Below are 10776 nucleotides of genomic sequence, written 5' to 3' on the forward strand. Positions count from 1 at the left end.
TTCGCCTGGTGTACAGGCTGTCGTGGGTTTCATCTCGGCCCTGACACCTGTTTATTTGGAGTTGGCGTGTCTCTCTCCCAGTGGTGGCGTAGATTTTTATCGGGGTCCTCAAGTTTTCTCCCTCTACACTTAGAATCAACAACACGTGTTTAGAGAGCATTTGACTGCTATACATTTACACACGATGAACCACTTCGTTGATCTTTCATTTATGGCCGGGTCGCTTCTCAATAAGAACTATACGGCTCAGTGGGCCTTACCTGGTAATATTAAAAAAAACGAATTTAGTTTTGTTTTAAAAAAGAACAGTTTATACGGTAAAGGTGCAGCGAAGAGATGTTTCTCTCTCCCAAGCACTGGCGGAAGGGACTGGCACTCGAGGCAGCTGCAGTATTTGCTCCAATCTTCTGATAAACACGCGCAAACACTGTGGGCCCATTTACATTGCACTGCTGGCTGGCAGTGTAAGAAAGCTGCGTCGTTGTTTAATTGTCATCGCTGAGAGATCGAATTGAACCGGTGAGTTCTCTGCGTCTAACCTGAACACCTCTTGCATTAACAGTTTATAATGAATCACCATTTCGTTGGGTTTTACCGTCCTCCAAGTTTCAAGTTGTCCGTATTCTTTACGCAACGCGTCCGACATTTCTATTCATCGACATGTCGACGAATCGATGCATCATCCCCCACCCACGCCTTCGAATAAGCGGCGACGACGTTCGTGGCCACATTTTCCCCCAACCCCCGGGGTACTTGCAGATGTACATATTTGAGGCTGAGTCGACTTAGACTAAGGCGCATGCCAGGCCAAGGGCGATGTCCCAACACGACAGGCCAAATTGCCAAATCGTTTCCGTGAAGCGTATCTTCGCCCCTTCCTGATACAGAAGCCACTCACTGACCACCTCCCACTCACACAAAGAACCACCACCACCGACCACCCATCTCCGAACGGCTAACGAGCTGGTCGTCGAGTAAGCGTGAGTGTCTTGCGTGCGCGCACAATCACGACCAATCAATATTCGAACCGGTGCTGGGCATCCCCTAGGTCGACTCAGCCTTAAATGAGTAAGTGTGCGATCCTGGTACGGTTTAGTAGACATCAGCGTTGGGGAGACAAAGGAGGCCTGGCGTGGTGCTGGCAACACCCATCCCATTGTGTGCCCTGCCGGCCTTCATAGGCGCTCGCTAACCCTGTTGTTGTCCTGTTGTTGTTGTTTTGCATCGATTGCTTACTGGATTGGGGGGTGTGCCAGCCAAGGCATGGGACGGGTCTGATGGAGCAGTGGTTCTCAACCGGGGGCATTGTTCCAGGTGGTACGTGAGGCGATTTACAAATGCGTCAAATTATATAATCTGCAATGAGAGTGGCATTGGTGAATAATCGCGTATGAATCCGCCAATATGAAATAACGATGATAACATTTTAATCCTTATGGTAACCTGTAAAGATGTAAAATACATTTCTACAAACTCATTGATCGTTAACGATGTTGGTTTCCAAGAGCAACCAGCGGCACGCATGCAGAGAGTCTGTTGATTATTTTTGGTGTTCGCTTGCTTAAACCATAGAATAGATGTTCACTATTCGTGCATTCATTTCTCAGAAACCGTGTTGGGTCAAGCAAGGGAGTACTCATTTGAAGCTAATTTCAACAGGGGGCGGTGTACAGTAGCCAAACAATGATAAGAACCACTGCCTGAACATAATTAGAACCATTGCCTGAGCATATATAGAGCGTACTGTACTTGGAATTGAATTTGCACAGTGGTCAAGGCGCAGACCTGCAATAATTAGCTCACGCCACTGCTGGAGGAAGGACCTCCGCTCGAGGGAGCTCAATGTCAAGAGGATAAACTGGTGCGTGGAAAACGATTCCATGCACACGTCTTGAGTGTAGTCACAGTACGAGTGACCGGTCGGATAGTCGCTCATGGTTACGATCATCATGAGTGATCGTACGTGCATGGGATAGGGTCAGTGAAGGGCTAATATCAGTGGCTTGATGACGGGTTAATGTTAGGGTCAGCGAGAGGGCTACGGTAATTGGAAGGGCTAGTGCTAGTTAGTGGTTGACTAGGTAGGATGTGGGTTATTGGAAGGGCTAGTACTAGTGGCTGGTTGACTAGGTAGGTTGTGGGTCATTGGAAGGGTTAGTACTAGTGGCTTAGTGGCTGGTTGACTAGGTAGGATGTGGGTCATTGGAAGGGCTAGTACTAGTGGCTGGTTGACTAGTTAGGATGTGTGTAATTGGAAGGGTTAGTACTAGTGGCTGGTTGACTAGTTAGGATGTGGGTCATTGGAAGGGCTCGTACTAGTGGCTGGTTGACTAGGTAGGATGTGGGTAATTGGAAGGGCTAGTACTAGTGGCTGGTTGACTAGGTAGGATTTGGGTCATGGGAAGGGTTAGTACTAGTGGCTGGTTGACTAGGTAGGGTTTGGGTCATTGGGAGGGTTAGTACTAGTGACTGGTTGACGAGTTAGGATTTCGGTCATTGGATGGGCTAGTACTAGTGGCTGGTGTACTAGTTAGGATGTGGGTCATTGGAAGGGCTCGTACTAGTGGCTGGTGTACTAGTTAGGATGTGGGTCATTGGAAGGGCTAGTACTAGTGGCTGGTTGACTAGGTAGGATGTGGGTAATTGGAAGGGCCCGTACTAGTGGCTGATTGACTAGGTAGGATGTGGGTCATTGGAAGGGTAAGTACTAGTGACTAGTTGACTAGCTAAGGTTTGGGTCATTGGGAGGGTTAGTACTAGTGGCTGGTTGACTAGTTAGGATGTGGGTCATTGGAAGGGTTAGTACTAGTGACTGGTTGACTAGGTAGGGTTTGGGTCATTGGAAGGGCTAGTACTAGTGGTTGTTCACTAGTTAGGGGTTGGATCATTGGAAGGGCTAGTACTAGTGGTTGTTCACTAGTTAGGGGTTGGATCATTGGAAGGGCTAGTACTAGTGGCTGGTTGACTAGTTCGGAAATGGGGTCAGTGAGAGGGCTGGTACTGGTGGCTGGTTGGTCAAGTTTTGGCCAAGTGTTTGCCTTAGATAGCTCGCCCCGCTCGCCAATTCTCCGACGTTAAAAGACGGTGGGGTATTATCCACGTCAACTACACAGGCGGACTGAGAGATCCCAGCGTGTCGCCGGCGTTTAGACGACGCGTGACCACCATCACCACACCGAGCGCGCTATAGCCACGTGGCCACTGGCAAGGAAAGCCCCCCCCAACCCGCAAAGGTCGAAAGTGCAAGTCTCCTACGAGAATTCACTCGAATCGCTCTGGCCACTCTTTCTCTCTCCCCTATGCAGAAGGGTCATTGCCCGAAACGTCGCCTATTTTATGTTTTTGTTGCAATTTAGAGCAGTGGTGTTGTCGACGGTTGCCTTGTGGAGGGGTTTTGTGTCTGATTTTTTTGTGCAACACTGCCATCGCTGCAGCGGTAGCAGCAGGAGCGCGAACCACGAACGATATTTGTGTATAATTGCTATTCACTCGTGGCGTGCCGCCACAACCACAAATCATCGGCCCCGATCAATCCGCTTTCACAAACGTACGTACATACACACCTATGTACACACACAAGTGCACACAGAATATAGACCCCCGTCGTATAGCCATTAATTTACTGTTATCGGGCAATTGCTGTTGACCTAGGGGGAGTCCCACAACCGGTTCAGATATTTGCCACTGTTATGTTGTCGTGAGCGGGAATTGAACGAGGGCTGTTTCGGGTTTGCGGCGTGGTGGGTTAGCCCCTACCCTACCGCTCACGAACAAAGACACACACGTACACACGCGTGAACAGACACACCTAAGCGTACACACACACACCTAAACGTACACACACAACAATCGCCATTCGCGGTGACGTCACCACGGCGCTTGTGCCAGGCTATGTGCACGTTGAGGCCACGTGAAGTGTCGAACGCCAGCTGGCAGGTCACGGGGCAGACCCAGGTGCCACGGGTCGGATGACTGGCCGATGACCACCTGTGCCCCCTACTGTGCCAACTTGTTGCTTTAGCCACCCGGCGCTCCGCTCATTGTTGTGAGCGTCGCTCCTCCGCCCTCGGTTGTTGTTGGAGGGCGACTGCCTCTAACTGTCCAGTAGCAGCGTCCTTCACGAGCCTCCTCCACAGAGGCCGATCTTGACACCGCTGGTACCAGGGACGTGTGGTCAGGGGAGGCAGGGGAGGCAGAGCCTCAGCTGTCATACTCCAATGAAAATAGCTGTTACGAAAAGTAAAAAAAAAGAATAAAATAAAATAAATATTAAGATTTTTCCATTGATCTGTGTTATAAATGTAATTTCTGTACGATTCCAATCATTTTTATCGTCAAAATCGCCAAATTTGCGGAGCTCCGCTGAAAATATTGGAAAAGACGAGAGGTGAGGCAGCGACGAGCTCAGCCTCCCCTCTGATTGCGCAACCCCTCAGTAACTGGATGGAGCGCGGGCAATAATCGCATGCCTGTTACTATCTCAGTATGTCACCAATGTAATGTTTGTAGACCCCTTCATTTCATGTCCTCGCCTATCATACTCCAGGTAACTTATTTCACGTACGTGTATAAAGATATTTTGGCTCGCTGATCTCGTCATTAAACTGCAATGAAAAAGCACCATGGGAGGCAGCTATCAGATCTGCCTCACCGAGGGGGGCGTGTCTAACACGCCCCCCTTAGTGAGGCCACGCCCCCTCCGTGAGGCCACGCCCCCCTCAGTGTGTGAATCTGGCTCTGACACTAGCCAGTGCCTCCCCAGCCATTGACCTCACCGCACGTCACTGGCTGGCACCAGTTATCGGCAAGTCTGCTCAGCTCCACATCCTCTTGTACCACATCACTCCATCTCTTCTCCAGCCCGTGCCGCGCCCGTTTAACCCCCTCACACACACAGGCGTGCAGGGCGTGACACTTTTGCAGGCGACGGGTGCGGACGGACTTCGGTGATAAAGAGAAAGATAATGAACTTCAGACGGATTATCGAGAATGGCCACACACTCTCACATACTCACACAAACAGCAAAGACAACGAGCCCCCTTATAGCCTCAACAGACGTTTGGGACAAGTGTTGTTAGCCAGCACAGGAAAACAAGGCGGTGGGTGGCGAGCACTTCGCCAGACCACCTTTGTCTACCTCGTGGGGACTTTTACGACATACTGCACCAGGTTACTTATCTAAGGCTGAGTTGACCTAGGGGAGGCCCGGGACCGGTTCGGATAATCGTCACTGGCGTTGGCCGTGAGCGAGAATCGAACTCGGGTAGTTGGGTTCCTGGCGCAGCGCGCTAACCGCTGCACAACCGCTCCCCAAAGATCATCTACTCACGTACTCAGACACACGATCATACGCACACACACACACCAGCTGTAGTGAGGGGCTTTCACAGCTGAGAAGCTGTGCGCAAGGATTCCGCACGCTGTAACTAATCCACACCCCACCACCACGCCTACTACGGGAAGGCAATTGATCCGATCGTTTCATTTCTTATGCTTGCGGAATTCGCTCAGCATCAAGGTAAGACTATCACGTTTTTGTTTGGCTATACACACACAGTATATATACTGACCAGCGTGGTGAGGTATGGCCAAACAAGCCCTGGGACCGACATGGCATTGTGGAGACCTTCATTCAGCAGTAGCTTGGCCATGGGCTGTATATTCTAATAAAACTGATTATTATTATTATTATTGAATAGTTGTCGACATAATAAACAAGGAGTGGAGCAGTGGCGCAGTGGTGAGCGCACCGCAACACAAACCCAATGGCCTGAGTTTCATTCCCGGTCATGGCTAACATCAGTGGCGATCGATATCTTCAATCGATCTTGCCCCCCCTCCCCCACCATCACCAATCGGCACTGACCGTGGTGAAGTATGGTCCAATAATCCACACGTGGGCTGGGAGGACCTTTATCCAGAAGCGGGTTGACAAAGCGCTGAAGGGTTTTATTGTTCACGTTATACGTGCACACGTGTGTGTGCTTAGCGGTGGGGTGTTGATCAAGAAACACACTGCGTCACACCCCGTACAGCTGACTTCGAATCCGAAAAGTGAACGTTGCCAAAGCGTCATTGTTTTATGCACCAGTTGGTAAACCTTCAGCCCTGCAATTTCTTGCTTAGGGCCTCCACTCGAGGACACTCTAGAGACCTATATTGTATTTGGCCTACTCCTCCACGCTGACCAGATGTCTTGGAGGAGGTGGGAGTAACCACGCTTGACCTCACCACACGCGACATGCCCATCAATTAACTGTGGTCTACCCGTTTATACAACTGATAATTGAACTGTCACGCCGGGAGATCGAGAGGAAGGAATTCCCCTAGGCCTGTGGACCTCCCCACTTCAAGCCGAGTAACATCACCTCGTGTCCGAGAAAGGCCCGTGGAAGATTTACATCACAGAACTATTACTGTGGTCCCTGCAGTTACCTTTCATGCACACTAGGGTGCGGTGCACATTCTCGCACGCTATGCTATACAGGTGTTCGTCACGTGGCATTCAATCCGAATATTTATTCGTCCTATGCTGAATTAAGTGAAAACAAATCATTTAATCAGATGGGTTGGTGTGCAGTCATTGATGACGACTGAGCTGAGACTCATCAGCTAAGTATATTGGAGAAGCTAATTTAATCAGGAGTGGCTGAAACCCGGATTCGAACCAACGTCGCAACAGGGAACGTCTCTTATTCATAGCAAAACAATGAACAAGGGCAATTGCCCGAAACGTCAATACTTACATATATTTTTTTCCTCTTTAAGGCAGTGTTATTAACGAATGTTTTAAGTATTGTTAATAGGTAATATGATTTTGTTTTAAAGCTTTAGTGACAGCAGGGATTCATATTAATCTTTGTTTTTTTTCGGTAAAGTCGCTTAGAAATAAGAAAAATAAAATTACATGTGACTTTACCGAAAAAATCTAAGATTAATTCCTGCAGTCACGAAAGCACCAAATCGAGTTTGGGATTCATATTCTTAGTTCTTTCGGTAAAGTCACGTAGAAGGGAAACAATAAAATAATAACTTTATTGTTTTATATTTTTATTATTTTATTGTTTCCCTTCTACGTGACTTTACCAAAAGAACCAAGAATAGGTAATATGTATATTTGTCCCGTTGTAAATAGAAGAAAAAAACGCTTTGCCTAAGCGAAAATAGCCGATGCTAGCGTGCAGCCACTCGATGTCAACAGTCACGATGTGGCGGTTATGGGTAATGTCTTCAATCATTGCTGAAACTCAGTGAGTCCACAGCGACAGGGGGCCAGAGGACGAGGCCTAAAACCCCGTTACGTGACTCGTACAACGTCGTTTCATCAAGGAGTACTGTCGTTTAAGTGACAGAGAGATTATTCCAATCTTTAGCACGGCCGACACCTGCTTGTAGGCTTGTAAGTTGACAACCCACACTTTTATTAAAATCACGGTCGCTGGCCACAAGCCAAAACGCAAAGCGGCCAGCAAACAACCAGCACAACTGAGCACGTAATAGATGAGAGTTAATACGTTCCTTGAATTGTGGCCTGAGGTGTGGTGAGTGGATTAGTGAGTGAGCGTGGTTATTGTGACCTGCAGTGTGGTGGTGATTGGAAACAGTGTGGCTGAGACGAAACAGTCAGACTGGTAAAACCGAGTCCTCAACACGGCTGGAGTTCATGACAACAACAGTAACCATGCTGTTAACATGCAAGCGGTACACATACATAGACAGCGGCCCCTCTCTCTGCGAACTACCGCTGTCTCCCCCCACCCCCAAGGGGTCAAGATGTGGGACTGCGTCCCCGACCCGTGGCACGAGGAGGCCCTGGGCAACGCGTGCACCCTGGCCACACGTGACTTCACTCTCATGCGCAGCGGGCGACTCCTCCGCGATGCCTCGTGCGCCTTGGACCATCGTCAGGGCGAGGTCGTCCTCGCCATCATCTGCTCCATCTTCCTGGCCACGCTGGTGCCTCCCTTGCTGCTCCTCAATCTCGGCGTGGCCGCCGTGAACCTGTGCGGTGGACGCCGCGCCCTCGCCGCCATCGGCGGGGGCGCCTCAACTCCTCCTCCTCCTCCTCCTGCTCCTCATCCCCGGAGCGCCGCGGCTCGCCAACCGTCCGCGGTGGACGTGTACGTGACGAGCGCCGCGCTGGCCAACGCCCTGCAGCTGAGCGTGGCTCTGGCGCACCTCACGGGGCTGACGCACGACGGGCCGGACGCGACGGACGGCGGTGCCTCCGAGCGCGACCCGCCCGTCGCGCACGGCTGCGCCGTGGCCTACGTCCTCTTCCACGTGTCGGCGCTGGCGAGCGCCTACTCGGTGACCCTGCTGGCCTTCGACGCGTACCTGGAGGCGGCGCTACCGGCGGGCTCGCGCCCGCCGCTCGTGGACGCGCGCAGCGCCCCGCACGTGTGCGCCTTCCTGTGGGGCGGCTCGTGCCTGGCCGCGTTCCCCGCCGCGCTGCAGATCGGCTGCTCCCGGCGCGGGCAGCTCGACTGCGTGGCGCTCGGCGTGCGGGAGCTCGCCGACGTCTCGCTCGTCGTCACGGGCTTCGTCGTGCCGGTCGCGGGGTCGTGCGTGAGCGCGTGGTGCGCCGCGCGTCTCCTGTCACGCGGCGGCGGCGGCGGCGGCATCGACATTAACATTGACCACGACGACCGGGAAGCGCAGAGAGGCGCGCTGCGCATGGCGCTCGTGGCGGTGCCCGTCCACTTCTCGCTGTGGGCCCCGTTCTACGCCACCGTCGGGGCCGGCGTGTTCGCCGCCGTGAGGAGGAGGCCCTCGTTCCGCCTGCTCAAGGCGCTGGCACAGATGCTCGCGTACGCGCCCCCGTGCGTGGCGCCGTGCGTGTACGCGCGCATGTGCCGTGGAGTGGCGGAGCGCGCAAGGCTCGTGAGGGCCGTGCTCGGGTCGCGGTGCGGGAGGCGACGCTACACCAGGCACTCGTCGCTGCCCCTGACAGAGGCCGTATAGGTGCGGGGGCGTGCGTGCGTGCGTGCGTGCGTGTGTGTGTGTATGTACGTACGTGTGTGTGTGTGTGTGTATTTGGCACCAGCGTCTGCCCCGTGACCTGCCAGCGGGCGTTCGACAGTTCACGTGGCCTCAACGTGCACATAGCCTGGCACAAGCGCCGTGGTGACGTCACCCCCACTTAGTGGCGATTGTTGTTGTGTGTGTTTGTATGCACGCGCGTGTGTGTGTTCTGTGAGCGAGCGAAGCGCTGGGCAGCTAAAATGCAGCGAGTTGGCACAGGCTGGTCATCTCAGTCAGTCGACCCATGGCACCCGGGTCTGTCTCGTGACCACCTGCTTACCTGCTTAACAGGAAGCCTTCCACACGTGGCCTCAAAGTGCACCTAGCCTGGTGACGTCACCGCCACTTCGTGGCAACTGGCGGCTGTTATTGTCGTGCGTGTACGCTTGTACCGGTGTGTGTGGCGTAGTGGCGACCGCACTGTGCTAAGAACCCTGTTACCCGAGTTCGATTCCAGGCCACGTCTGAAAGTGCCGTGTGTTATCAGAACAGGGCGGGGACCATCCCTAGGTTGACCCAGCCATGAACGATTACCAATCGGGCGTGGCTGTGGCCACACCATTCCCCTCGTGCGCCGTGATGGCCTGCATAAGGGGTCTACAATAGCACTTGGCACACTAATCTGCCAAGGCCTCCGTGGGGGTTCTTTGTCTTTTGTGCGGCCGCTACAGGTGAATCATTGCTTCGCATGATCGTGGGAGGCAGCGGTGACTCATGGAGGTATTCATAATATCCTGATATTGTCTCGTGACCTCCCACCAGTGAGCCGTGGACACTTGACGTAGCTGCAAAGTGCACTTAGCTTGGACGCAAGCGCTGTGGTGATGTCACCGTCAATTAGCGGCTGTCGATAGTTGTCGTATAGGTGTGCGCATCTCTGTACGCGTGCGCAGGGTCCAACTGTGGCGCAGTGGGAAACAAAATGATGCGCGTGACTTTATTTTTCCTTCCCAGCCACGGTGCGATTGTGCGTCTGGATACAACCACGAACATTCCCGTTGCTGCGCTGTAACGCAATGTACATTTCAGAGGTTTGACAATGTATGTCGTTAAGTTATTGAATTAGTTCTGCTTCTGTGATCTTTATTAAACGATTGCTCAAAACCCACAGGGGAGGCAGCTGTCTCATTCCTCCGCGTCTTTTGATTTCGAGCGGAATTGCTGCTAGTGTCGGAAATGAGAAGAGTTCCCATTCGGTCTCGAATGGTTTGTTCATCAAGTGAAGTACCAATAATGACGACTAATTTAATTACAGCAGCTTTTGCTTCTGCATTAATGATTCATACTATTTATTGAATTATTCGCTTTAGACCAGACAAGTGGACACCTCGTAAGAACCGCTGACGAACGATGGACAACAAAACTTAGTCCAGAGCTGATCTCGAGAGAAGTCAAAGAAGCAGATTATTATTATTACATTTACTTTCTTACCCTGGGGAAAAAAAGCCACACTGGTCGTATTAGCCATAACAGAGTTTTTTTGGATTTTAAGCTTTCGTGACTGCAGGAATCCATACTCTCTGGTTCTTTCGGTAAAGTCACCTAGGTATAAAATAAAAATAAATCACGACGTTTCGATTGCAACACAAGCAACCATCATCAGGTGGGAAAACCACAGCAAGAAAATGTTTTTGCTGAAGTATTATTATTAATCTAAGTTTTCTTGTTGTTGTTGTTGTTTGACTTGCATCCCACTGGGATTTTTTTGCACACAGCGTTGGTGTACGGTGCTTTTTTTCAGGAATATTTTG

At 51.6% G+C, this 10776-nt stretch overlaps 1 protein-coding gene across 5 annotated transcripts; it reads left to right on the top strand.

Annotated features, from left to right (window-relative positions):
- The first annotated feature begins 378 nt into the window (after positions 1 to 378).
- On the top strand, positions 379 to 10133 carry LOC116946232 (G-protein coupled receptor 146-like). Of its 5 annotated transcripts, none has more exons than XM_032961238.2 (2): positions 379 to 1068; positions 7767 to 10133. In XM_032961238.2, the coding sequence occupies exons 1-2, from the start codon at positions 1065 to 1067 to the stop codon at positions 8963 to 8965; spliced, it is 1203 nt and encodes a 400-aa protein (XP_032817129.1). In that variant the 5' UTR covers positions 379 to 1064; the 3' UTR covers positions 8966 to 10133. The 5 variants fall into 5 exon arrangements, with proteins under 5 accessions (XP_032817129.1, XP_032817131.1, XP_032817130.1 ...); XM_032961240.2 differs by having other exon boundaries at positions 379 to 974; XM_032961239.2 differs by having other exon boundaries at positions 380 to 980.
- Positions 10134 to 10776: the final 643 nt, after the last annotated feature.

Source organism: Petromyzon marinus, chromosome 26 (genome assembly GCF_048934315.1).
Source record: "Petromyzon marinus isolate PM22_M1 ecotype Great Lakes invasive population chromosome 26, UKy_Petmar_22M1.pri1.0, whole genome shotgun sequence".
Lineage (NCBI taxonomy): Eukaryota > Metazoa > Chordata > Hyperoartia > Petromyzontiformes > Petromyzontidae > Petromyzon > Petromyzon marinus.